At 65.3% G+C, this 27,353-nt stretch overlaps 1 protein-coding gene across 6 annotated transcripts in view; it reads right to left on the bottom strand.

Moving 5' to 3' along the window:
* The window catches only part of WNT7B (Wnt family member 7B), a 48,605-nt gene extending 22,082 nt beyond the window's left edge, over nucleotides 1-26,523 (bottom strand). Inside the window, exons 1-2 of one of the 6 annotated variants that reach the window (XM_058741004.1) lie at nucleotides 26,282-26,523; nucleotides 2,540-2,766 (exon numbers count right to left, since the gene is read on the bottom strand). In XM_058741004.1, coding sequence (XP_058596987.1) covers nucleotides 2,540-2,766; nucleotides 26,282-26,352 — 298 coding nt within the window. In that variant the 5' untranslated portion in view covers nucleotides 26,353-26,523. Of the gene's footprint in view, nucleotides 1-2,539; nucleotides 2,767-12,177; nucleotides 12,394-21,939; nucleotides 22,381-26,281 lie in introns of those variants that run through there. The other 5 variants (XM_058741006.1, XM_058741008.1, XM_058741003.1 and 2 more) reach the window with 5 other exon arrangements.
* Between the last annotated feature and the right edge of the window lie 830 nt (nucleotides 26,524-27,353).

Genomic DNA, 27,353 nt, shown 5'->3' with positions numbered 1-27,353 from the left:
GGCCCCCCGTGAGCAGCCCCAGGGGCGAAGTGACTGCAAACCCTCGCGGGCTCCTGTTGGACCAAGGGCTGGTCTCCGAGAAGGAACAGCTATGAGCTGTTGGCCGTGATCCAGGGGACACGTGACGGCCAGTAAAGGTCACCCGGGTGGGCACTGACAGTGTGCGCTATGGGAGGGGGGGGGGCCCGGGTCACTGCTGGGGCCAACGTCGCTCCCCGTGGCCTTTTTATGGGCATTTGTAGTGCATCGCCAGGCACTGCCCTGGCACCTGACCTGAGAAGAAGCCACGTGCCCGTCACCGCCCGTGTCTGGTGGCCCCAAAGGAAGCCCAAGCCCCAGGAACATCTCCTGTGCCCGTCTCTGCACAGTGAAGAAGTGAGGATTAACAGGGTGGCGGATGAGAACCTGGATCTGAACCCAGCTCTGCTGAGTGCAGACCGTGTGGCCGCAGGCAACCACCCAGCTGGCTGTGCGGGGAGGGGGCGGTGCTCACAGCCACCTTGGAGCCTGGAGTCTCGGGGAGGGGGGTGGGGGGCCAGATAGGCAAGGAGGCACCTGGGGGGGGCAGAGGGGGCCAGATAGGCAAGCAGGCACCTGGTGGGGGGATGGGGGGCCAGATGGGCAAGCGGGCACCTAGGGGGGTGGGGGGCCAGATAGGCAAGCAGGCACCTCGGGGGGGTGGGGGCCAAATAGGCAAGCGGGCACCTCGGGGGGGGCCCAGGGGGCCAGAGAGGCAAGTGGGCACCTGGCGGGGGGATGGGGGGGCCAGATGGGCAAGCGGGCACCTGGGGGGGGCACAGGGGGCCAGATAGGCAAGCAGGCACGTGGGTGGGGGGGTGGGGGGCCAGATAGGCAAGGAGGCACCTGGGGGGGCATGGGGGGGCCAGATAGGCAAGGAGGCACCTGTGAGGGGGTGGGGGGCCAGATGGGCAAGCGGGCACCTGGGGGGGTGGGGGGCCAGATAGGCAAGCAGGCACCTGGGGGGGGGCAGAGGGGGCCAGATAGGCAAGCGGGCACCTGGTGGGGGATGGGGGGCCAGATGGGCAAGCGGGCACCTGGGGGGGTGGGGGGCCAGATAGGCAAGCAGGCACCTCGGGGGGGTGGGGGCCAAATAGGCAAGGAGGCACCTGGGGGGGGCACAGGGGGCCAGAGAGGCAAGAGTGCACCTGGGGGGGCACAGGGGGCCAGATAGGCAAGCAGGCACGTGGGTGGGGGGGTGGGGGGCCAGATAGGCAAGGAGGCACCTATGGGGGGGTGGGGGGCCAGATAGGCAAGCGGGCACCTAGCACAAAGCAGGTCCCGGGCCGACGCCCTCCCCACTGCGGGGGATGGGCCGGGCACTCCTCCCTCCCCAACGGGCTGGGAGCTGCACTTGGGTGGCGGGGCCCCAGGGAGGGGGTGGTGCCACCCTCCTGCCTGTGCCAGGTGCCACCCACAGGCTGCTCACCACAAAGGGGCCCCGGGGGCTTTCCCCTGCGCCACCCCCAGCCCTACGCCAGGCGCTCCAAGCCCTGCACGGCTTGGCTCTGGCCCGGGTCCCGGCAGCTGTGGCTCCTCGGCCCACTGGGATCGGAAGGACGTGCTGAGCCTGCAGGCTGGGGTCTGAAACAACAGGGCCCCCCTGCATGTCTGGCGCTGTGCCCCCCAAGTTATCGCTCCCCCATCTGCCCCTCCTGGAAGGCAGGTTGCATCACCTCCGCACCCTCGCCTGTTCGACAGCTGTGTATCGAACCCACAGGACGCAGGCCCCGGAGGGGTGCTAGGGACCCAGGGGAGGGCCCGCCCGCTCAGAGCTCGTGTCGCAAATAAGGGCTCTGAGGTCCCGAGCGCCAGGCCCAGGGTCACACAGCCGGTTTCTGATCTAGGTCGAGCTCTGGAGGTCCCACGTCTCCCTTTAAGCCCTTCCCTGGGCCTCAGTCTCCTTCCCTGTAAGATGGGCACCACAGAGCCTCCCTCAGGGCTGTGAGGACGTGAGATGGCACCCGTGGGACTGCCCACAGACTTGGGAGGCGCGACCCCTTCCCCGGCCCGACTCCACCCGCCCTGCCTGCCCAGCCTCCCCCACAGCCTGGCAGACTCCCTCGGTGCTCCCACACGTGCCTGTACAGCATCCTCTGCCCGAAATTCCTTGCGCACAAACGGTACCATTCGCCTTGGCCCCCTGCCCCCAGACGCCACGCGGGAACTCCTGCTGTCCCATTCCAGATGGGACAGAACCGAGGCAGGGGTGTGCCTAGGTCCACACAGCGTCCGCACGAGTGGGATGCGGCTCTAACCGCTTGCACTGCCTGCCACGGCCGGCCGGCTCACAGCCTCGCGGGAACGACGCCCTCCGGCCCCACAGCCCAGCGAGGGGTCCCTCACCCGCGCACACGGGACCCTGGGGTCCCGAGCCCCTGCCCCCCCAGGCCAGGCGCAGAGCAGGGGGCAGAGGGAGCTACAGTCGCAAAGACACCGGCCGGCCTCGCCTGGCCTTGGGTGGCCCTGAAGCCCTGACGGTGGGGGGGGGGGGTCCCCGCAAGCCCGGAGGCGCCCTTACCTACTCGGAGCTCTTGCCCGAAAACAGTCTTCTCGCCCAGGGCGGAGCAGTTCCAGCGTCCGAAGCGGAATTGGTACTGACACTCGTTGATGCCCATCTGCGCCCCCTCCCCGATCACGATGATGGCATCGGGCCGGCTCTGGCAGATGGCACGCTGCCGTGGGGCCAAGCCAGGAATTTTGTTGCAGATGATGTTGGCTCCCAGGGCCACGACGGACGACAGCGCTCTGCGGAGACGGGAGAGGACACGGGCAGGTGAGTGGCTGCGCGGGGCCCCGAGCCCTCTGCCTGCCGCCCCGCCTCCCTCAGTCTCTGCCACCAGCCGGTGGGTTCCGGGCGCCCACCATGGGCCAAGCTCTGCCCACCGGGCAGCCAAACACAGATCCCTGCCCCGGACGAGCCATTTCCCGTTGACCACAAGGCGTGATCCCAGCCTGAAAAGGCGCTCGCGCCCATGCCTTCTCAGCCTCAGGACCACAAGAACCAGGGTCACAAATCCAGGAACCAACGGTCACCCAGAACGTAAGAACCACAGCTCCCCCATGCCTCTGAACCAGACACACAGACCCTTCGGGTCCGAGAACTTCACGCTTGAGATTTGACAGCCATCAGCTCCGAACTGTCCGCAGCCTCCCCAACTGCTGACCATCAGACTTCCCCACTACTCGCACGCCCCGGGCTCCCCCTGGGGTTCCTGGCCCAGGCAGGCTGCTGAGCCGGCTGGCCCTGCTGGGAGCCAAACCCATAGGCTCCTGACTCCATTTACAGCCCATCTATAGCCCTGGGAAGGCACGCCGCCTCTCTGAGCCTCAGTATCCACGTCCATGAAATGGGAGTATAAAGCATCCACTCCTCCCAGCCCACCACCACCACAGGGGCTCAGACCAGATGGCCTCAGGGAGAAAGACTGTCCCCTCGCTTCTGGATCACTGGGTAGATTCAGGAGAGGGACCAGGAGCTGATGTGAATTGAGCCCCTGTCGTGTGCTGGGCTGGGTGGGGCTGCTTTACTGCAACATCGCATGCCCCCCGGTGGCCCCCTGAGGCTGCCGTGGAATTAACCTGGCACCCGCCAGAAACTGAGGCCCGGGGCAGGAGGGCACTTGCCGGGCTCACTCTCTCCTAACTTGAGGCGTTTATCCGCGTGTTTGTTGTAGGAGGTGGCAACCACACCACATAACGTTGCCCATTTAAAAAAAATTGTTTTAATGTTTATTTATTTTTGAAGGAGGGAGAGACAGGGTGTGGTGGGGGGGGGGGTTGGGCAGAGAGAGAGGGAGACACAGAATCCGAAGCAGGCTCCGGGCTCCGAGCCGTCCGCACAGAGCCCGACGTGGGACTCGAACCCACAAGCCGCGAGATCGTGACCCCAGCCGAAGTCGGACGCCCAACTGACTGAGCCCCCCAGGCGCCAACGTTACCCATTTTAAAGTGTGCAGTCAGTTCAGCAGCGGTGAGCCATGCAGGCACCTCCCCACCGTGTTCCCAGACGTTTTCACCGCCCCCAAAGAGAAACCCCAAGTCCCCTGGGCAGTCACTCCTTATTCTATTCTCCCAGGCTCTGAAACCACCAATCTGTCTTCGGTGCCTGTGGATTTGCATATTCTGGACTTTTCATATCGATGGCATCACACGCTGTGTGACCTTTTGTGGCTGGTTCCTTTCACTTAGCATCCTGTTTCCCGGCTTCAGCCCCCTTGAAGCAGGTGCCAGTGCCCTTTTATAGCTGAATCCTTCTCCATCGTAAGCAGGGACCACCTTGCACGGATCCAGGCACCAGGTAGCGGACGCGGGGTTCCTCCCCACCTCTCGGCAACCGTGAACAGCACCGCCGCGAACATGGGCGTGTAAGCTTTGGTCTGAGCCCCTGTCCCGCTTCTCTGGGGCACAGTCTTAGGAGTGGAATTGCTGGGTCACGTGGTAGTTTGTATAGCTTTCGGAGCGGCCCCCGAACTGTTCTTCCGCAGAGGCTGGAAAACTCATTATTTGGTTTCGAGCGCCCGGAGGAGAAGGGCGGGCAAGCTGGAAGGAGGTGGGGGTGATCTTGGCAGACCTTTGGGCAACAGCTGAGTTTCAAAGTGGCATCCAGCTTCCAGAAGGCAGACCAGGCCTGCTTAGCGAGGGCCAAAGTGTGGGAATGAGGGAGACCACCAGGGGCTCCCCAAAGCTGATGTCCCTGGCCTTGGCCTCCCAGCGCCACTGAGTTCCCTCCTCCTCCCCACTGGCTGCCGGCCCCTTTCTTGAGAGAAACGAGTCAGTGTTTTTCCAGGGCAGCCAGGCACCCACAGCCAGCTGGGAAAGTCCCCGTGTGGCATGAGTCCGCAGCACGTGCTGTAGACAGAGTGCCCCGGCGACACTCAATCCCCACGGCCTGCCCGCCCCACTCACTAATCTGGCCAAGACCCCCCTGGGTCTCCCACGGGCACAATGGGCAGAAATGCCCGAGGCTGGCATGGAGGAAGATCATCTGGGCGGGTTGGGCTGGGAGCGGGCTGGAATCTGGGGAATTCAGCCCAAAGTAATTGTAGATGCTCAGAAAACCGACCCGGGGAAATGAGATGGATGGGAACCAGCCTCCAGGCCTCGGGCAGGAGCCCGCTCTGGATCCCGGACGCTAAAAGCCAGCTCCCCAATCCCAAAGTCTTCCAGCAGACTCCAGGCTGCAAAGCTCACTGCCTGGGGTAAGAACCCTGCTGGGGGTAGGAGCTTGGACAAATGGGTTCTGAATTGGAGGGGGAGGATCCCCAGTGGACGGAGGGGGGATCCCAGGGGACGACGCAGATGTTGCAGCCCTGGTCTCCCATCTCCAGGAGCCCCCAAAGCCCCCTGCCAGCACCCAGGTCTGGCCATGTCACTCCCCTGCTCAGAGACCATCCATAGCTCCCTAGGCTCCTTGGTGTAGAATCAGAGGCCCCCCGGGATCCGACCTCCGACCACCCTGCCATGCCTGCCTGTGCCGGTCTCTCTGCCTTTTTCTTTCTGGCAAACTCTGCTAGCCTTGTGCCCAAGTGGAAAAGCCCCCTGAGCTCACACCCCTTGGCCCCCAGGCGCTGAGAAAGCAGGTGGTGGGCATTGTCTCTCGAGTAACAACCCCCCACCCGCCCCCCACGGGCTCACAGTGGCTGGTTCCACAGCCAGCCTTCCCAGCAGACCACAAGCAGGGCCAGGTCAGAGCTAAATCTGGGGCTTGGTGGGCCGGGGGGAGGGGGCAGGGGGCTCCCCCTGTAGCTGTCCCTGAGTGTTTGCAGAATGGCAAAATGGATGAACAAATGAGTGAATACTCAAAGATTACATCTGAAAGAGCTCCTCCACCTTAGTAACAGAAAGGCAATCCAAGTCCAAAATGCTCAAGGGACTCGAATAGCTATTTCTCCAAAGAGCCATAAACGGCCAACCAGCACACGAGGAGGTTCTAACTCCCGCTCGCTCGCGAAGAGAAACGCAAACCGAAGGCAGTGACGTGCCACCACACGGCCGCTGAGATGGCTTCAGTCACAACAACAGAAAATGACAGGTGTTGGCAGGATGTGGAAACTGTGTGCCACCGACGGGAACGTAAAAGGCGGCGGCCACGTGGGCAGCCGTCAGGAAGAGCCTCAAAAATCCCCTCGGACCCAACAATTCCACTGCTTGGTATTTGCCCCCAAGACCTGAAGACAGGTGTAAATCCCCAGAGACAGAAAATAGACCAGTGGTCGCCTGGGGCTGCAGGGAGGGGGATGATCGGCTGACTGAGCCACCCAGGCTGCCCCTATGTTATGTGGACTTTGAACACAAGCTTTAAAAACCCTACGTATATGCAGGACTTCTGCACCCTTGGACAGGTGGGACGGGTAGAAGGGGACGAGAGGGGCCTTGCCTGGCTGATCCCCGCCTGTACGCTTCCCAGGACGTGTGGGGCTGACGGAGTAGGGGACACGAGAGCCCCCAGCCACCCCCCAGCAGCCAGCGCATGGGTCAAAGGCGGAGCAAAGGCATCAGGGAATCTATTTTGTGCCAGGAGCATAAATAATCAGATGAGGTTGCTAATTCAGAAATCGTTTCTCCACTAACAGTAGCAAATACACTTACTCCGAGTGCCCATCTTGGGTAACACGGGCCTCTGCTGGGTCTCAGTGCCCTCCCAGCGTCCCCGTGTCACAGATGTGCAGACCGCAGCTCAGAGAGGCTGGGGGCCGTGCCTGAGGCTGCACAGCCAGGCTCAGAGCCCGGTCTCTGCTTCCAGAACTCAGGGGAAGGCGGCGCTGGGGTCCAGAGCCCCGCACACGGCAGGTGCACAAGTGCCGGTGGACGGCCTCGAGCAGGAAGCTGTGCCCACTCCTTAGTCCCCAAACACAGCTTCACATCCTTCCCTTGCTTGAAATCCTCCAAGGTCACTCATTAATCACTCCAGGTTTACGGACGGCTTCCGTTGCTGGGGTCGGCCGTCTCAGCCGCGCTGTCCCTTCCCCACCAGCTACGGCCCACACGTTCACCGTCTGAGCACTGCCCTCCCTGAGAAGGCCTGGCCCTGTCACACTCCGACCCTCAGCCATGCTCCTGCCACCTGGAGGGACAGGGGCTGCAGCCCTGGGCTACCGGCCCCCATCAGGAAACCGCCAGAGCGGCAAGAGGCAAAATTACGTGATAACTGAAAACTGGTGACCTGGAGGAGAGGGGAAGAGGGGGGATGGGAAGGGGGAGGAGGGGAGAAGAGGGGAAGAAAGGGAGGAGGAGGGAGGGAAGGGTGGAGGGAAAGGGGAGGAGGGGCAGTGGGGAGGAGGAGGAAGGAGGGGAGAAGGGGCAGGGGGGAAGAGAGGGAGGAAGGGGGAAGGGAAGAGGGAGGAGGGTGGGCACAGGCCGCATCCTGGAATAATCGGCAGTTTGGGAGTGAGGGCAGGCTGTGAGCACCCTGGTCCCGCCCACAGGATGGGCCTGCCTCTCACCCCCAAGCAGCAAGATCCCCACCCTGGGAGGCTTCTCAGCCCACAGCCGCCCACCCAGGTGCCCTGGGAGGGCTGGCAGGGACGTTCTGAGTGGCCCCGAGCACAGAGAAGCCGGGCTGGCCGCTCGCGTTTCAGTCATCCCCTGGCACTGTTCAGGGGCCTCGGGACGAAGGCAGGAAGCCAGGACGAGTCCTGCAGGGACGCGCCTCCCTGCGGGTTCCCGGCTCTGGGCTCCATCAAGGGTGCCAAGGGACAATAGGAGATCTTCCTACCTTGCCAGAGGTCCCAAAGGGCCGGGGCTGCCTCTGGGACTAGGGGACGCCAGAGGGCGAGGGGCGAGGTGGCCACTGCCAGGTAGCAGGTGCTGCAGAACTGGCCAAGGGGGTGGGACGCTGGCTATGGCCTTGGGCAGGTCACCCAGCTGGCAGCCGGTGGGGCAGAGGTTAGGACACGAGCACCGGTGCGGGCCAGCTTGGTTGGAACCCTGGCTCTGACTCCTCGTAGCTGTGAGACCTTCTTAACTTTTCCGTGCCTCGGTTTCCACACCTGTGAAGTGGGGTGTGTCAGAGCGGCTAGGAGGAGGACACGATTCTGGCCTGTGGTGAGTGGTCCTCAAGGCTGGCCATTGTCGACCCTCCCTGGGGACCCGTTCCTGATCTCCATGCACCGAGCCACCGGGACCCAGTCCCTCGTGGGGATCAGGGACCAGCTGTGTTGATCGGGAGGCCCAGCGCTCAAACTGGCAATTCTGGAGCTGGCGGGTGTCCACACCCACCACCACACCCACCGAGACTAGGTCCATTCGTGGATCGGCCCTTCCCTCGGACGCAGCAGATTCAGTCTGGGGCCTACGCACCCAAGTGAAGCAAACCCTCACAGTTACCACGGGACGAGCACAGGTGTCCCCAGCGCAAACCGGGAACCACAACCCCGGTGTCCGTCCGTCCGTCACCAGCAGAAGGACGCAGTTTGGCACGTGCACAGGGCGGGAGGCTTTAGCAGTGACAAAGGGCAAACAGCTTACGCGTGAGCCAGACGGGAGAAATGGCCCAGACCACGCAAAACGCACCTTCAACATAGAGGCCAGGAGTTACCCTTAGCTGGGGCGGGGGGCGGGGAGGGGGGGGGGCACGGACCGGGAGGGGTCCACGGGAGCCTTCTGGGTTCCAGACTGTTCCCTCTCCCAAGCTGACAAATGGATTACATGAGCGCCCGCATATGTAAAAACGCACCAAGCTGTCCACTCGAGACGTCTGTACGTTATGCACGTTACATCTCAACCAAAAAGCAAAATATTGCAATACAAACTTCATAGTGAAAATGCAGTACAAACTCAGAGTGAAAACTCCAAGTTTTCTCACAGAAATTAAAGAAAATACACTTAAATACAATACGGGGGCGTCTGGGGGGGGTGCTCAGTCGGTTAAGCATCCGACTCTTGGTTTCGGCTCAGGTCGTGATCTCACGGTTTGGGAGATCGAGCCCTGAGTGGGACTCTGTGCCGACAGCGCAGAGCCTGCTTGGGATCCTCTCTCTCCTCCCCTCCCCATTTGCACACACAGGCACGCGTGTGCTCGCTCACTTTCTCAAAATAAATACACATTTTTTTTTTTTAAAAAAAGAAATACAACATGAGCATTACATATCAACCCCTTATGCCCTGCCTGTGTGTCCCCTGAGGGGTGCCAGCCCCTCCCGAAGCAGCTTGTGGAGGCCACTGCCCGCCCAGCCAGACGGTGCCCTCCCGCTCTCAGCCTGCACCTGGCCCAGTGCTCTCAGCCATCCCTGCTGGCCAGCCCTGTGCCCAGAGGGGCTGGGCCCGCCAGTGGGGCCAGGTCCGGCCAGGCAGCCTCCCAGTGCTGTCCGAGGCTGGGAAAGGACAGAGCTCCGGGCCTCGGCCACTCTAGCTAAGACCCCATCTTGGTCTGGCCCCACTCCTACCAAAGCCCAGCCTGGGGGCCTCCTGGGGGCAGCCTCCCTCCTCCAGCTTCCTCAGGTAACAACGTCTGGGGCACCTCACTGCCAGGGAGCCTGAGGCCCAGAGAGGAGTCAGATGGGGGCGTCAGTGGGGAGCCCGGGATCAGAGCCATGCTGTCCAGCCACCTGCTGAGTAGCTCAGGGAGGGTGGGAGGGAACAGGGGTTGGGACCCACCCTTCCCGCCCCCCGACTGGTCAATGCCTCATCATCGCTGTCCCTGACCCCTAAGACAGTTGGGGGGTGGTCACTTGTCTACCTGGAGAGCCTTCCTCTTCCATCCTCCAAAGGGCTTTGATCCCTTGTGCATTGCCAGTGGTGGGACAAGCTCTGCCTTTTTTGTTCAAGAGCCAGAGAGAGGGGCACTTGGGGGGCTCGGTCAGTCAAGCACCTGACTCTTGGTTTCGGCTCAGGTCATATCTCACGGTTCATGAGTTCGGGCCCCAGGTCGGGCTCCACACTGACAGTGGGGAGCCTGCTTGGGATTCTCAATCTCTCTCTCTCTGCCCCTCCCCTGCTTGCACTCTCTCTCTTTCTCTCTCAAAAAAAAAAAAAAAAAAAAAAAGCCAGAGAGAAATCGTGTCATTGCGAGCCCAGGACCGTGTGGCAGACGGGCCTCTCAGATCCCAAGGAAGCCTCGAGCCGTCTGATCCGTGCACAGGGCCCTAAAACTATGGCCACTGATGTGGCCGAGTGTCCTGAGGAGGCCGCAGGACCAGGCACCTCGACCTCAGTATCCCATTTCTCCTACAAATTCCCCAGCAACCGACCCCACAAACCACAGCCCAAGCTCGGGATGCCCCAGTAGAGGGGACCCGGCCCCACCACGGCGGGGACCCCGTGCCAGGCCGGCCACCATCCTCTGTACCCTCTCTCTGGCCTGAGCAGCAGCCGCATTGCAGCCCACCCCCCACCCCAGGCTCCTGGGTCAGAGGAGCCCCTGCCCCGAACCGACCACAGAATCCTGGGCATGTTCCCTAGGCTGGGACCAGGACAGCACGCCATGACACAGACGCAGCATCCAAGTACTTCCCAGAACTCAGACCTCATGACGGAGCTGGACCTCAACATCCCAGACTCACCACCCCCCACAAGCCGCAGGAGCCGGAGGGGGAGACGTCTCCCCCTCCCTGGGTCCTCCCGGTCTCCCCGCGTCCTCAGGTGGTAGGCACCACTCTCAGGAAGGTCAGCAGTGATAAGAAAGGGTTTCCCCACCCTCTGCCCTCCGGGGCCGCCCACCTCCCTGCCCAACACAGCGGGACGGCGGCCTCGGAGCCTGAGCGGGGCCTCTGGGTGCTGAGCTGCCCCGGCTGCGGGTGTCAGCCACGAGGGTGGCCCCAGGCACCCCCTTATCGCTCACTCTCCACCCACATCACTCTGTACCCCGCCGCCCCTGCACCTTCCTTCTCCTTCCAGAGCCCTTCCTCCACAGACCTTTTCGCCCGCCTGCCCCCCCAGGGGGCCAGGGGGTGCTTGACCCCCTCAGGCTTTTCCGAAAGCTATCTGGGGTAGGGTTTGTCCGCCCCCACCGGCTGTGAGCTCCCCAGCGCAGGGATCCCCGCACACGGCCTAGCACCCTCCCCAGCCGTGAGCCCCCACCCCGCCCCAGCTCCCCGGGAGGTGGGGACAGGCTGGCCGGGCCTGGGCCGGATTCCCGGTCTCCCTCTGGGGCCCCATCCCTGGCCCTGGCCTGGCTGCCCACAGCTCCTGCAGCCCACGCTCCTGGCCCGGGGCGCTTTATAACTCTTCCTTCTCGGGCATCCTCCGGCAAAATATTTGAAGAATGTTCTAATTATCTGCGATCAGCCAGGGAGGCGGGCCTGGGTCCACTTGTCCAGGAAGTAACTTGGCAAATACCTGGGAAGATGGCAGCCGGCCCCCACGCCCACCTAAAGTGGGTCCCCACCAGCGTCTCCCTCAGGTGGGCAGGGGTCGGCCCAGCCCTTCCCGGAAGAGGCTCTTCTCCGGCTCCGGAGCCCAGCAGTCCCGCGGGGCAGCGGCCGGTGTGGCCTCAGTGCTCCCACACGTCAAACGGGGATAAGAATGTCTGCCAGGTCTGGGGTCACTCTGCAGACCACGCCCCCCTCCAAGCCATCATCACAGTGCCAGAGCTTGGGACCAGCAGGGTCCCCGCAGCCTTCCCCTGTGGGGAGGAGCGGGACAGATTGGAACGGCCGGGGCCGAGCTGGACACAGCTGGTGCAAAGGCCCGGTGGTGTTCAGCCCACCTGTCCTGGCGTTCCTTACACCTGCTCGCCTGCTCGTCTTCCCCTGCTGGGGCTCTAGGCTCAGTTCAGTGGGAGACATGGGCTTGGGGACCTTCCCGGACCTCACTGCTCTGAGGCTCAGTGTTCCAATCTGAAAATAGGGCCTAACAGCCCTGTCTTGGCAAATGGCTTCTCCCCCTACTGGCCTGGGTGGGAAGAACTTCGAAGGGGGTGGGGGGGCCCTGCAGGGGAGGGACAAGCCAACATGACCACCCTTCCTGAGTGGTGTCCCCCACACTGTCCCACCTCACCCCCACTGCACCCTTTACAGATGAGGACACTGGGGCTCTGAGAGAGCGCCCCGAAGGGAGCTTCATGGGTGGTGGGCAGGGGGGGTGTCCCAGAGAGAGGGCCAGAGGCAGGAGGGGGCTCAGCTGGGAAAGAAAGCCATCCCTCTGCCCCTTCCTGCCCTGCCCAGGCCTCAGTTTCCCATCTGCGCGTGTGGTGAGGGAGTGAAGCGACAATCTAGGTACCTGTGGCTGCATCCTAAAGAGGGTTCTCTGGGCTTGGGGTCCTGGGTTGGAGGTCTGCTCGGCCGCCGACTCTCACTGGCCTCAGTCTGCCCATCTGTCCGATGGGCAGAACAGCCCCTGCTCGTAGGTGGGGAGCGTGCAGGCCGGCTCCCTCCGTGGGTCCTGCCTGCTGCAATCTTTCCAGCCCACTGCCCGGCTCAGCTCACTGCCCGCAGTGTTCCCGGGGAAGAGAGCGGAGCGTCCGCCTGCTCCCTCGCGCCCCCGGCGGGCGGCTGCCCGCCCGCCCTCCCCGCATAGCTGGCATTCCTGGCCTGGCATTCTGGGACCCCACCCTGGAGAGAAACCAGGCATCCTGGGAGAAAGCAGGCGGTGGACGGGGGTCTCGGGCGGGGCCGAGGCTGCCAGAGGTGGGCCAGCACAGCCCGGGGGTTCTGTCTATCCTGTGCCCGGTTCGCGGAGCTTACGGGTGAAAGGGCATAGGGTCTGGAGGGTCCATCCAGCCCCCATACCTGCTAAGTCAGTGAAATCAGAACCCCATTCACTCACCGTGACCCCAAAACCCCAGGTCATTGACCTCCGGCCTCAGACCCTTCCAGATCTCTGTTGGGCAGGCGGGACCCGTTGTGACACTCCTGGGCTCAGGTCATACTGACCAGCAAGGCTAGAGGCACCCAGACCCTCCCAGCAGCCAGGTCCAGCTTGGTGCCTCTTCCTCCGAGAAGCCTGCCCCGGTGTCTCCTCTGTCCTCCCTCCCCGCGTGCTCACATCTACACCAGCCTCCCGAGGGGGCTGCTGGGGGCTGACCTTCAGGGACACCTGTCTAGGCCATGGACACACTTCCAGCTCTTTCTGCTATACTCTGGACCTTCCCAGGCCTTGACCCTGACCTGTGTCCTCATTTTCCACGGTGCAGATGGGGACACCGACCCATGGCAATGGAAGCCACGTCGTGAGCTGAGGCCCAAGCAGGGACGAGACCCCCTAGCCCTGGCCTTGGCCTAGGCCCTAATACCCCAGATCTGTCAGACCCTGGGGCACCCTGCAGGCCTGGGTGACCGGGATGTCAACCTGAAGCCTCAGGACAGGTGGATGGACAGCCAGGCAAGGGGAACAGGTGGGAGGGAGCTGGCAGGGAGTCTGGCCCATGGCCAGGCTGGCAGTCTGGACGCCTGATGGGTCAGCCGGCACCTCAGCCTTCCTGGCTGCTACAGACATGGTCTGAGCAGTGGGTTCAGGGGCTGAGTCCCCCCAGGTAGAGGACACTGAGAAGTCTCCTCTGTGCAGACGCCAGGGCAGGGCTGAGCTCCCGGTCCTGGGCTGTGCCTCCAGCCAGCGCCCCGGAGGGGCCCCCTTCTGGGACTGGATGACGGCAGGGGCCTGCCTGGGCCACGCAGCACCGCAGAGCAGAGAACGAGCCCGGCCCCACCCGGGCTCTCCCCAGTTCCACTGCCCTGCCATCTGCTCTCGCCAAAACCGGGGACCCCTCTGGGCCAGGACACCCCAGACGTGGCTCACTCACCACCCACCTCCCTTTCTGAGCATCCCACTGCTCCCCCTGAGAATTCTGGGCCACCGGGGCCACCCCAGCCAACCACCTCAGCTTGGATGCCTCACGGGACGGGGTGCTCACCCCTGCCCCGGAGCAGCCCACCGCACCCCTCACCAGCCTCGCACCCCCAGTACACCTCCTCGGGGCCCAGCAGCCCCCCACCCATGCCCTGACTTAAGTGAGTGGCCTGGAGTCCTGCCCCACCCCTCCTTTCCACACCCTCCACCTCTGTCTGACACAGATGATACGCTGGGGGCCTTGGGGCAGCTCTCAGCCCTCGGCCCAGCACCCCTTCCCAGATGCTGACCAACAGCAGTCTCCACCTGGCATCTCCAGGGCCCGTGCCCTCGGGGTCCCCCACGCCCTGCGTGTCGGGCCAAGCCTGAGTGCCCTGAGCTACGGGGGACAGGGTGAGCCACCAGAGCCAGGCTGCCACCTCCTTGTCCCGTGCTCCCATGACACTAGCCCACCCTGCCACCCCGCACACATCCTCCCTGGGTACCCTCCGCAGGCCGGCCGCTGGCACCCTAGCCTATCCCACGAACCTGGGCCGTGCCCGCAGGTGACTCTGCCCGGGCTGTGAGGGGGGCTTGGCCCCCAGGTGCGGCCAGCTGGCACCTCAGCCCACCACAGGGCCTCACATGGGTGGATGGGCACGCAGGACGGGCCCCCAGGGAACACGGGGATGGCAGGTGATAGAAGCGGCTGCTTCCAAAGGGGGGGGCGTGTCGGCAGCACCTGGAAATTCCCCGTGTTCCCCGCCAGTGATGCAGTCACCCTGGGAAGACGTGAGTCAGGGAGCCAGGAAGTCCCCCCGCCACCGGCCCATCCCCCCCAGCCCCCCCGCCGTGCCTGCCCACAAGCACTGGGGGCCAGCACACCTGGGGCCCGGAGGCCTCTGCCATCCACTGGGCAAGAGGATCCTGACCGGGTCAGTGGGTCTTGCCGGGACGCAGACACGGGAGCAGCCATCTGACCATTCACGGTGTTTATTGGGCACTGACTCAGCACCCAGTGCTGTGCGGGGCCCTGGGTGCTGGGGTGGGGGTGGGGCGGGGGCCGACCCGAAACCGCAACCGTTTGTGGGCAGAGGGCCCCTCACCCGCACTCTGCCCCCAATTCACCCCCTAGGCCCTGCCTTGGGGAATCTTGTCCCTCTCCTCTGCCCCACCTGCATCAGATGGGGGTGGGGGGGGACAGGGGCAGGACCAGCCCCCTCCCAACTTCCCTGGCTTGGTCCACCCACGCCCGTGGTCCTTCCTGAGCTCAGGATGAAACTGCTCATCCCTGCCCTGCTTAAAACCTTCCCTCCCATGGCTCCCCACGCCCGGGGCTGCCCCCCACCCCAGCGCTGTGACCCCACTCCCCGTTCCCCCTGCCCGCCCCACAGCCATCCATCCCTCGGCCAAGAATGCCACTCTCCCCAGCCCGTTCTTTAGGGCCCAGGTCTCCCCTGACCCACCCTCACTGCAGCTGGGATAGCGGGTTAGCGGCCCCTGCTGTGTAGGGCACCGCAGGGCTTTGGGTACATGACGGGGAAGGAAGGGAGCCTCCCGATTACACCTGCTTACACGGCCAGCCTTGTTCACCGGGCCCGGGGGCTGCCAGAACCGCTGTTGTGAAGGGCAAGTTGAAGGTGGAGGCAAGGGCTGGAGAGAAGGGGAGGCGGGGAGAGCAGGGGCCCTGAAGCGTCCAGCCCCATCACCCTCATGGACAAGCCAAGGCAGAACAGGGCGGTGGTGTCCCCAAGGCTGCCTGAAGTCCATGGCATGTGGCAACGATTCACGTGCTGACCCAGCGGAGGCCATGAGCTGGCCAGCTGGGACCACCTTCTCTCTCCGCTCAAGCCGGCCTCAGAGCCCCTTGGGTTAGCAGCCCGGGGCAGAAATCTGAGGTGTTCTTGGTTCCCGCACACTGCCCCCTCCCCCCACCCCCACCCCCCCACCCCCCCACGGAAAGCTGTCCCTCTGGCTCCGAATCTGAACGTGTGGAGGTAGGGACAGGGGAAGAAAGTGGGGGGGGGGGGGGACAGAGACAGAGAGAGGGCCTTCACTCAGCGCCTCATGATGCCTGGCCATTAGATAATTCTAACCAGCTGGATTAGTTGGTCTCTCTTCCCACTCGAGGTCACGGACAGTGAGCGAGAAGGAATCGGCAGCACGGCCCTGAGAGCCGGACAGACCTGGGTTCAAATCCAAGCTCAGCCCCCTTGCGTGCAACCTAGGGAGTTACTCGGTGCTCTGACCCTCGTACTCCCCACTTCACCACCTCCCAAGTGGGTGGCCACCCCTGCTGGCGTGCACCCATCAGTCCGGTGACAGAAGGGCCCCTCCGCGAGGACCTGAGTCTTCCAGAAGTAGGATGCAGAGCCCTGGGCCCCCTGTCAGGAGTCTGCCGGGCGGGCAATCCTTCTGGAGGAGCGTCTCCTCTGGGTGCCTAAGTCTCGGCGTGGCAGCCCCTGCACCCTGCAGCAGCACCAACACCCGCTTCATCGGGAAGGGGGGAGGCGGGGGGGGGTGGGGGGATCCAGATACCACCCACCTTGTCCCAAGGCTCCTTCCCTCAGGGGCCCTGCCTGTTCGCAGCTCCCGCTGGGCACAGACTCCAGCCCAGGGAACCTCTCTGGAGGAGGGTCGGAAACCGGGGTGGCCTTGGGGGCGGGGTTCTGCCACAGGTGTTTTCGGGATGGGGCCACCAGGAGGGGCCGATGCCCGGGGAGCTGCGGCCGGGGAGCAGCTGTGGCGCTGCTCCCGTCCCGCTCAGGGTCAGCGGGAGGACGGCCACTCGGGCTGCATGGCTTTAGTGCATATGCCACACCCTCAGACGGAGCGTTTCGTGGCATCGTCGATGCTCAGAAGCCACCGGCTCCGCTCCGGCGTGACCTCTCCGGGGCCTCCGCAGCCTCGGTCACCGTGTGGGCCGACCCCACGGCCGCCTGGCACAGAGGCCCCGTGAGTGCTGGCTCCCTTCCAGGCCGGGGCCCTGGCCCAGCATCTGCTTGTATGCTTCCAGCGCCGGGGAGCTCACCGCTTCCCTGCCAACCGCAGACTGGCCCAGGCCTGGGGCCCCCCGCTCGGAGGGCGAGGACACCCCGCATTGAGGGCAGGACTGGCAGGGGCCCCCAGGCAGGCTGAGCGGCTCCGGGGACGGAGGCCGGGAAGATGGAGAAAAGGAGGAGGGAGCGCACCTGTGCCCACCCCCACCCTGCTAGCCAGCCCAAGGGGAGGCCCCAGACCCGCGCCAGGGAAGGAGGACAAACGGCCGTTTTGTCCTTGGCCAGCGGGCGGCCCGCACCACACAATGACCCTTTCATCAGGCTGAGGGAGCCCCGGGCCGAGGTTTCATCTGACAAGAGAGGGCTCCCGGCCTCTTGTCCCTTGCTGGGGGAGCAGGGGGCGGGGGTGCCGAGCCCTATCTGAGCCGGACCCAGGGCCAGGAAAAGTGGAGGCTCCGAGGCAGCTTGCTGAAGCCCCTCCATCTGCCCCGGGGCGAGACAGGCCCCGAGAGGGGCGCCGTTCAGGCACCCCCGAAGCCTGAGCCGACAGAGGGTCTGGGTCTCCACGATCAAGATCTCCACCGCCACCACCCTCAGACTCTGCTCAGCCTAGTCTGATGACAGAGCCTTGGGCCAGGCCCCCAGTAGGGGTTCCGGGCTCCCCACAGGCTGCAGAGCCCCGGCCCCCTGCCCCCCCACCAAGGCTGGTGCGAGGCTCGGGGGGACGTGGCGGGGGTGGAAAGGCAGGGGCAGGGAGTGCGATTTGCTAGGCTGTGGTCAGTGGCCCTGGAAGAGCCAAATGTGCAAATAATGTGCAGTGAGGGCCTCAAAAATGACCTCCCTTCGTGATGGTCTGCTCCCCGAAGAGCATCTCTCCCTGGAGGATGAGACCCAGGGATCGGGGGACGCCTTTCTCTGTCGGAGAATTTCTCCTCAGAGGCGGTGGCAGAGCGATTCTGGGATCGGGGGTGCGGGGGGTGGGGGCTGTTCCCCTGGGACCTGTGTGACCTTGACGGGGCCTCCCCGCGGGGCCCCCACAACCCGTCTGCCCGTCTCGGCAAGGTTCCGTGAGACTCTCTCAGGAGGAGCCCTGGGCGAATGCGTTCTTCCTTCTTCCAGAGTCTCTCTTGTGTTCCTGCTTACTGTCTAGGCAACTCCTCCCCTTATCTAGGCGCCGCCTCCTCCAGGAAGCCCTCTTAGACGCCCCCCTAGAGAACTCAGCACTCTCCCCTGCACACAGCCACCACACCTTCTGCCGCTTCATGGGTGGCCAGCCTCCCTGCTCCTCGTGGCTGAGCAGTGTCATCTCTTGAGCACTTACTGTGTACCCAGCACCCGGCTGAGCACGTCTCTGCATCGGCTTTCTGGATCCTCACAGCCACTCTAAGACGCCTGGGTTCCAGTACTGGGACACAGGGAGGCTACGGAAGGCACCCCGACAGTAGGAGGAGGAACAGGGATGGGACCCCGGATCAGGGAAGATTCCAGGGAAACTCGGTGAGAAAATGAGCCACCCTCCTGCAGGCCTCCACGTGATGCCAGGCCACACCGAGACCTGGAAGAAGGGCACGGGGACCCGCCTTCCCCTCCTGGCCCTTCCTCCCCCAACACACACACAGAGGGTCGAATGGGGTCATCTCCAGAGGCTACCCTCCCCCCTCTGATTAGTGGTCGCCGAGCTGTGCCCACACGGCAAGGCTCCTGGGGCGCTTGTGATCCGACAAACTCCCATCTCTCCAGCCCACGCCCTGGAGGTTCCCGGCGCTAACCACCCCCCCCCCCAACCGCGTGCCCATGCCTTCCGATCCCAGCGGCTTGAGGGCCCAGCCAAGTGACGGATGAGGAGACTGTGGCCCAGAGAAGCCCGTGGACCTGCTCGAGGCCACACAGCAGAGCTCTCCTCCAACCTGGACAGACGCAGCCTGCAGGCGGGGAGAGGCCCCTCCCAAGGCGACACCCGTCCACACTAAGCCGGGCAGCCCCCGATCTGCTGCCACACAGGCCCCGATGCCAGGGGAGGGGGCCTGATTCAGCAATGCCCGCCCCCCAGGGTCCTGCCCACGGGGTTTCTGGGGCTGCGGCTGGCACCACCAATAAAGCCACAGCGGCAGAGCCGGGAAGAGGTCCAGCCTCGGCAGGGCAGTGGTGAGCGCCCCCCGCCCCCCCCACGGCCAGGTGGTCGGTGAGTAACCGCCCCGTCACCCATGACTCACTCAGCTCCCCAGAGCGGGCGGTCACCATGAGAGGCTCGCACCGGAAGACCTGGGGGCATCACTGCAGCCAGCCTCCACATCTGGGAGTGGAGGCCAAGACCGGAAGGGACCTGCCCAGGACAGCAGGCCAGCCCGGTCCTGGCACAAGGCCCCCACACCAGCTGACTGGCACCGCAGGCCCTCTTCTTGGCCTGCGGCCCCCCACCTGCCCTCCCTTGGGCCCTCACTGACCCCCCCCACCCCCACCCCCGGCCCCGGAAGCTTCTGCTCCGACAGCAGTGGCACAGAGAAGGGTGAGGCCGGCCAGAGCTGCCTCCCACCGCCAGCCAAGCTCAGCATCAGGCGGGAGGGCTCAGGGCCCTTCCAGGCCAGCACACCCGTCCGACCCAATCAGTGGCAGGGGCCCAGGCATGCATCTGGGATTCGCTATGCACGGACCACAGCCCGAGACAGGGAGCTGGGAGAGCAGCCCAGATGAAAGGGGCAGGATCAATTGTCCACCAGTGTCTGTGATCCCGGCAGTGGGATGCCTTCTGGAAAGTTCTCTGGAGCAGAAAGAAGCCTCCTCCCGGGGCCCCTCCTGCCCCTGGCATCCTCAGATCCCACGGGGCTGACCGTGCCAAGTATCCCTGCGGTACTGAGGTGGGCTTCCCGCTGACCCCGAGCCGTTCTCTGAAGCACATCCGTGACGGCCACCTCACCTGCACCCAGGCCCCGGCTCGTAGCCACCCACGAGGTCCTTCTCACCGGTGCCGTTTGCACCGCAGGGGCTCTCTCCCACCCACGGCATCCTCCACACCCAGCCAGCCCTGTGCCCACCCAAACAGGGCAGGGAGGGAGGCAAGGTGGAAATCCCAGAGATGTCATGGTCCCCTTCTCTTGCTCCTGGGGACACTTTACTTGGTCTCTGCTCAGGGACAGCCTGGCCTCAGCACTTCCTCCCTCCCTTCTCCCCACCCAGGGGGCTGAAGGGCAGGCGGGCTGGGGTTGGGGCAGGGGTGCTGAAGGTAGGGCCGGCTGGGGCGGGGGGGGGGGGGGGGGGGGCAGAGTCTGCTTTGCTGTCTCCCATCACCTACTCTGGACCCCAGCACTGCCCCGGGAACGTCTGGAAAACTGTCGCCTTCGGAGAATTTTCCCCAACAAAGCTGGCAGTGAACACGCAGGGAATGAGCCTGTGTGGGGACAGATAGCAGTCACTGCAGGCCTGGGTTGGGGGAGCCAACCCCGGAGGAAAACTTGGGGTCTACGGATACATACGGGCCACCACCTGTGGTACCCCTCACTGCTGCCTTGGTCTGGTCCTCTACAGCTCCTGAGCCCCCTGCCCACCTCCTCCTCTCAGATTCCTACTCCAGCCACCCCATCCCCACCCCGGGATTCCTACCCCTGGCCACCTCCCCATAATGCCAAACCTCAGCCAGCTGCTTCCAAAAATGATTTCTTAAAGCATAATAGCTGCTGCTTCTCTAGTTTTAAGATTGAGATGCGGGGTTTTTAGGGGAGGGGGAGGCTTCCCGACCTCTGACCTCTGAGAACGGGAGGCGGGGATTCCAAGGCCCCCCCTTGGTTGATCCATTTCCCCAGGAGGGATGCCACAAAGCAGGACTCTCTGGCCCGCCACTTTGTTAGCCTGATTCCTCAACGATCAGGCGGTCCCCATCCGGCCCCTTGCCCTGCCTGGGGCGGCCTGCCTCCCCCCCCCCCCCCCCCCACTCCTCTCCCCAGGCGATGCTTCTGCAGCCGGGGCTGCCCGCCGGGCCTGGAGCGCTCTCTGCGCCTGGACCTTGTAATTATGTCCCACAGCCCGGGAAACCGCGGGCCTCGCAGCATCTGGCTGCGGTTGCGAACTTTTGTTTCAAGATGCGCGACTATTTATAGAAGGAAAACTGGTAGGATAGTAATTTCCTAGGAGCTGGAGCAGAAATTGGCTGCGCCTCTATTAAAAGGGGGTGGGGGCGCGGCGATTTATTAGGACTGCGGCCGCGAGGAGGCGGGGGTGGCGCAGGGAGCGGGAAGACAGCGCCTGCCCCCTCTGGCCGCGTTAGGCGACCCCGGACGTGGCCCGCGTGTAAAGGAGGGGGAGGAGGAGGGGAGCAGGGGAGGGGAGGGAGAGCTAGCTCTGAGGTTTAATCAGTAGCATCCAGCTTAAATTCCCCCAAACGGCGGTTCCATAAATCAAACTTCTTTTTAAATCGGAGGCCAGAGCATATGCGTCCCATTAGGAATCGGGCGAAGCCACTGCTGCGCCGACGCGCCCCCTCGGCTCCCGGGCCCGGCCGGGCCCTGCCTGGAGCTTCCCGGAGCCCGGTGGGCGCTGCCCGTCCCGACGCACACGCGCGCCCACGCTCCGCGCGCTGCCTTGGCCTGGACCCCAGGGCGCACCTCGGCCAGCGGCACGCGCGCTGCGTGTCCCCCTCGCCCCAGGTGAGGAGTCACCCGTCGCTGGGTCTGGCCGCTCAGCGCGGCAGGAAGGCGCGAGAAGCCGCAGTCACCACCGAGGACAGCTTGGGCGCTGTCTGGCGGGGCGCAGCGTGCACGTGTGCGCCTGTGGGTACGCGGGGGAGCGGGTGCGTGCGTGCGGCTCTCTCGAGTGCGGCGCAGCCGTGCGGGCCTCGTGGACTTATAAAGGAGAGGGGGCTGTCCCGCTGGTCCAGGACTCGGGTGGGACGCGCAGGGAATCCCCGCGCCGCCGCGCGCGCTCCGGCCCTCGCGCTCCGTGCGCGCAGTCTGGTCCACCCCGGCGCTAGGGCCTCTCGCGGGCCCCGCTCTCTCTGACCCCACAGCCGTCATTTCTCACTGCTGCAGCCGCCCCCCAAGCCCTCCACCTCGGCGGCTCAGGCCGAGGAGACGACCCAAAGTCCCCGAGCTGCCGAGCGCGTCGGGCACCCGGTGCCCCGCCCAGAGACTCCGCTGCCGAGCTTCCTGCCCGTCCGGCTCCAGCGCTGGAGGCCGAAGACGGGGCTCTCCCCACCCCGCCCACCCCGCGTGCGGCCCGCGGCACTCACAGGTAGCTGCCGCTGGACAGGATCAGAAAGATCTGCGGGCAATACACGGAGAGGAGCGCGCCGCGCGGAGACAGCAGGAGCATGGTGGGCCGGCGCTCCTGGAAGGGCTTGGCGGGCCCCGCGGGCAGCGCGCCTGGGCCAGCTGAGGCCGGGGTCTCCGCGACCCTCCCCGAGGTGGGGCGGCGACACCAGGCGCTAGGCACCCGGGCGCGCGGGCCCCGGCGCAGGATTCGTCCGTGCCCCGCCGCCAGGGCCGAGCATCGCGTTGCAGCTGGGGCTGGGACGGCGGCGGGCGCTGGGGCTGGAGCGCGGGACCGGGGGACCGGCAAGTGGGTAGCGGGTGCGCCTCGGCGGCCGTCTAGCCCTCCGTCCGTCGATCGGTCGGAACCGGCTCTGTCGCTCGCTCTGGCTCAAGTCTCCAAGTCTCTCGAGGCGCGCAGCTGCCATTGGACGGGCCGCCCCTACATCCGCCTCCTCTGCGGGCGGGTTTTTTAAAGGGGAGGCTGACCGGAGCGTGCGACAGGAGCCGCCCCCAAGGCTTGCCCAAACTGCCTAGGCCCGTACCCCCCCCCCTCCCCGCCCAACTTCGGCGAACCACACAGCTCTGGCCGGTTCTGGAAGGTGCACCTGGGGGGGGGGGGGAGGCACCAGCGGGATAACCGCGCGAGGGCGTGCGCTCCTCTTGGGGGGCTGTGCTCGGCAATCTGTTCTCGCGTTCGCATACATGTCCCTGCATGTGCCTGTGTGTGCCCGCGGGAGCGTGGGCGCGTCTGAGGGCGCAGGTGTGTGCTCACAGATGCACTGTGTGCGCTGTGCCTCTGCCCGCGCGCGCCCCTGGGTTTGGTTAGGCTGGTCGTGAGTCGCTCGCTCTCAGGCTAACCCACCAGGCCCAGCCAGGCAGGGCTCACCTGTGCACATGCGCACTGGTGTCTCTGTAGGGTCCTGCCTCGGCGCCTCTTGGGAGGGGCCGAGAGCGAAGAAGGCACCCCTCGTTGGTGCACAGAGGCCCCCAGCTCTGGCTTCCCCATTTCACTTCTTTTGCTTTCTTTGGAAGGGTTGGTTGGAATAGGTATCGGGAGAAGCAGATCCGCAAGGATACACTTTCTAAACAATCCTCCTTCTTCCACTGAGTTTTGTTTTAAAGGCCAGAAACTCACCTCCTCTTTTGAGGTTTTGAGTCCCACCTCCTATTGTCTGCCAAGCCTGGCTACATATGAGTGATCGTCTGGATGCAGCGTAGACCCCCATCAGCTGGGGCGAAAGCACCAGGCAGGGGAGGGGACAAGAAAAGAGAGGTCTGTGTGATATGGCCAAGGACCCCGGGCTTCTAGACCTGGCCTGGAGATTCACCCCCGGCAGGCATCCAGAAGGAGGGGGCTGCCTCCTTCACCTCTTTCCACTGGGCCCCTCCCCCAGGGGGAGGAGGCAGGAACGGAGCTGGGCTGATCCTGGGACTTCCTGTGACCCCACTTTCAGTGGGCAGAGGGGTGCCCAGATTCCAACGGCTTGTCCCTGCCCCGGCCTGGCCTCCTCTAAGGGCTGCCGCTTGGAGCGGGCTCGGTCCCAGAGTGAGGAACCGTGACTCCCCAAAGCTGTTTGTTTCGAAATTGCTGAAAATCCAAGACAGAACTCCTCTTGGGGCCCGGATCCCCAAAGGGATTGTGAGGCCTGAGTTCTCCATTTCTGCTGGCCTGAACTGCACCCCCCCGCCCCCCGGGGGCTGCACGTCAATGCGTGTGCCCAAGTGGGGGAGGTTCCCAGTATACATCGAAAACACACACACACAGGAGTGGGCGGGGGGGGGGGGGGAGGGCTGTGATCACAGGATACCCCCCACACCCAGTGCAGACAATCTCTGACATTTGGTTAGAACTTTTGGGGCCCTAATAGCCCAGCTCCTGGGATTCTGAGGCCCTGAAATACACTCTCTGGAGGAGTCCCCAGGGCGCGGGCAGCGGCTCTGATCCCGAGGTCATTAACAGTAAGAAGAGCTTGACTGGTGTGCACAGGTGTTTATTGGGCCCCACCCCTACCCCCAGGGCACAGGCACCCAAGACTAATCTTCACGGTACGGTGAAGGAGGTGCTACTGTGACCCCATTTTGCAGATGAGGGAGGCAGACCCGGGGAGATTAGAGCGCTTACCCAAGGCCACCGATGGGTGAGGGGGAGGGGGGAGCCAAAACGTCACCCTTAATGCACTGGGCTCCCAAGTCATTAGCCCCTCAGGTCACATCTGGGCCCAGCTCCCGCCTCCTCCCGGCTTTGTGCAGCCAAGGTGGCTTGCAAAGAAAGCAAGCCCCCAGCTCCAGTTCGGGTGGGCAGGGGCTTCCCTACTGGCAAAGGCAGAGCCCCTCCCCTTAGCAGATCCCAGGGCGGCTCCCTGGCTTTCCTGGATGTGGTTCTGCAGGGGTGTGGGGACACTAGATTTTCTCCTCTCCCCCCAGGAGTGGGAGAGCGTGGGTTTCAGGGGGCACAGCAGAGGGAGAAGCTTCCCACTCCAGGGCTCCGGAGGGGGGTGGTGCAGAAGGCAGAGTCTGGCTCTCTTGCCCACTCCCAGAGAGGCGGGCACAGTGCCTGGGCACACAGGCTGGTCTCTCTCTACTCAGACACCGGCCTCCGTCGTGTTCAGGATGGCCAGAGCTGAAGTCTCGTTCACAGAGGGCAAAGGGAGGCCCAGGAAAGTGGGGAGAGGGAAGCCACAGTCAGTCGGTAGCTGGACCCGGAGGTCTCAGGGCCCTGCAGCCAGCCCTGGGAGCCCAAGTCGGTGGCATCGGGATCTCCTTCCGCTGCCTGGGGTGGGGAGTGAGGGTCCTAGAGCCCACAAGCTGGGGGTGGATGTTCTTTGGGGTGGCTCCCGTTTAGGAACTGGTGTCAGGGTGCTAGGAGGAGTGGTCAGTGGTGGAGGCCAGAGCCAGTCCGAGCTCTGCCACTGACCCTTGGGGTCAAGCGACTCGGCCTCCCTTGCTCAGTTTCCTGATCCTTAAAACGGGAGCTTAATCTAGGATCGCCGGGAGCGGAGGAGGCCTTAGAGCTGAGAACCGGGCAGCACAGAGAGAGGAACTGCGGGGGGCTGCTGGGGATCCCCAAACCGGGCCTCCCTCCCAACCCCCACCCCCTAGCGGACTCGGTGCCGGCACCCTCACCGCCCATAAACAAACACCCAGGGACACAGCCGACACCCAGACCCACAACAAACAGAGCCACCAGCGGCCGCAGGCACGCCGGCCCAGGCCTGCAGAGCCGAGGCGAGGTCGGGGCCTTCCAGCCCTGCCCCTGCAGCCACCGGCCTCAGTTTGTCCATCTATAAAACGGCGGAGGGGGCGACAGAAGGACGGGCGATGGGCGGTAGACGGGGCGATTCTCCGGTGGTGCCTTCACCTCTCCGCCTGGGAAGCCGCGTCTCCGCCTCCCGCCGGGCAGCCCGCCGCCTGTGCTCCGGCCGGGACCCGCCTGCCTCCCCGCGGCTGGCTGCGCACAGTAGGGGCGAAAGGCGCGGCGGGGCCCCGGAGCGCGGCGCACCGCACCCCCTCACGGCCACCTCGCCCCTCCACCCCCCACTTCGAGCGAGGCCGAGACAGATTCTGTCTAAAGGAGATCGCAGCTCAACAGGTAAGGACTCGGCTGGGTTCAGGAATGTGGAAATACGACTCGGGGCAGCTACTGCAGCGAGAGCAGCGAGCGCGGCGAGAGGGGGCCGGGCCGAGGGCCCAGGGCGGGCGGGGGCGCGGGCCCCGGACCGAGCCCGAGGCGGCCGGCCCGCCGCGCGGCCCATCCCGAGCCAGCCGGACGAGTTGTCAAGGCAATTTCAACACGTCCGGGTGATGGATAGGGTCGAAGGGCCCGGGCAGGTGCCCCGGCCTGCAGGCTCGCGGCCGGGGTGCTCGCCCCCCGCCCGCCCAGGCCTTTCCGGCCGCCCGACGCGCCCGGCTCCCGGCCCCGGCGCGCCCTCCAGACGGCGAGCGCTCGGCCCGGGCTCGGCGCCCAGCGCAGCCCGGGGGAGGGAAGGCGCGTCCCACCCCCAGGGCCCGGAGCCCAAACAGGTGAAAGTACGCGCCGGGCACGCTCGCCGCTACCCGCGAGCCTAGCCGCCGCCCGCGCGCCCTGCTTTCCTTCCAGCAGCCCCGGAGCCGGCGCGCTTCGGGAGTACCCGCCGCTCACGGGGCTCGGGGGCGTCCCTGCTGGGCCGGGGGAGGGGAGGGCCCGATACACGGGCCAGCCTTGGATCCCCAGGAGCCGGCTGTGCCCCCTCAGGCCCCACGTCTCCGCGGGGACCCTCTGGAACCGGTTCCTCCCGGCTGCCCCTGCCCGGGGCTGCGGCCCCTGCCCACGGGGCTACTCACCCGAGCTTCACGTAGAGGACGCCAAAGCAGAGAAACACGTAGAAAATCCACTTGCGAAAGTTTCTGTGCATGATCCAGGGAGGGGGGCTGCGCCATAGACAGCGGCGACCGGAGGGGACGCGCGGGCCGGGCGGGGAGCTGGCAAGGGCAGGGGGCTTCGGTGGACCGCTCTCAGCCGGCGCTGCGGCTCGGGCGGCCGGCGACGCGCGAGGACTCGGCGCGCGCTGCCACCATGGTGAGCTCGGGGCGCCGCCGCCGCCGCCGCCGCCGCCGCCGCCGCCGCCGCGTGCGCCTGGGTAGTGACCTGGGCCGGGGACCGCGACCTCGGTGCTGGGCTGCGCGATCGCTGGGGCCTGCGAGCGCCGGCGGGGGCCGGGGCCCGAGCACGGCAGGCGGGCGGGAGCTGCCTCCACTGGGCGCAGCCGCCTGGGGCCGTGCGCGCCTCGCCGAGCGCCGCGGCGGCCAATGTGTCCGCACTTGTCCGCCTCCCCAGGTGACTCGCGGCCCCGGCAAGCGAGCTGCGAGCGAGCGAGCGCGCCCCAGGTAGGAGGATCCGCCTCCCGCCCGCCCTCCTCGCTCGCCGCGCGCTCTCTCTCCCTCGCTCCCGGGCTCTCCCCTCCCTTTTCTCCTCCCTCCCCCGTGACACACAAACACATCCACCACCCCCCCACCACCCCCCGGCCCAGGCTGGCTCCCTTCCGATCGCCCTCCTGGGACTGGGCAGGGGGAGGGGGATTGGGTGCGCGGAGGGGGGGGGGCGGCCCGCAGGGGAGGGTGCGTCTGGGAAGAGACACCTGCGGTGGGGCTGGCCGAAAGGGTGGGGGTGGGGCGCGGAGGAACGTCCCGTACAGGTCTTGATGGCTGCTCCGCTTCCAGTCTCGGGGGGGGGGGGGGGGGGGGCGGGGGGGAGACCACCCAACCCATACCCTCTTTTGCACGCTTCCCCTCCCCCCCCAGCAATTACACACTTGGGGGCCTCCTGGGCCACACCCTTAGCCCAAGCATCACTGCTTCTCTGGCAGACCTCGATCAGCCCTCCCCTGGCACCCAGGGTCACCCCCGCCTGTCAGCG

The sequence above is a fragment of the Neofelis nebulosa genome, chromosome 8 (assembly GCF_028018385.1).
Source record: "Neofelis nebulosa isolate mNeoNeb1 chromosome 8, mNeoNeb1.pri, whole genome shotgun sequence".
Classification (NCBI taxonomy): Eukaryota; Metazoa; Chordata; class Mammalia; order Carnivora; family Felidae; genus Neofelis; species Neofelis nebulosa.
The sequence above is the reverse complement of the archived record's forward strand: the minus strand, read 5'-3'. Positions and strand labels throughout refer to the sequence as shown.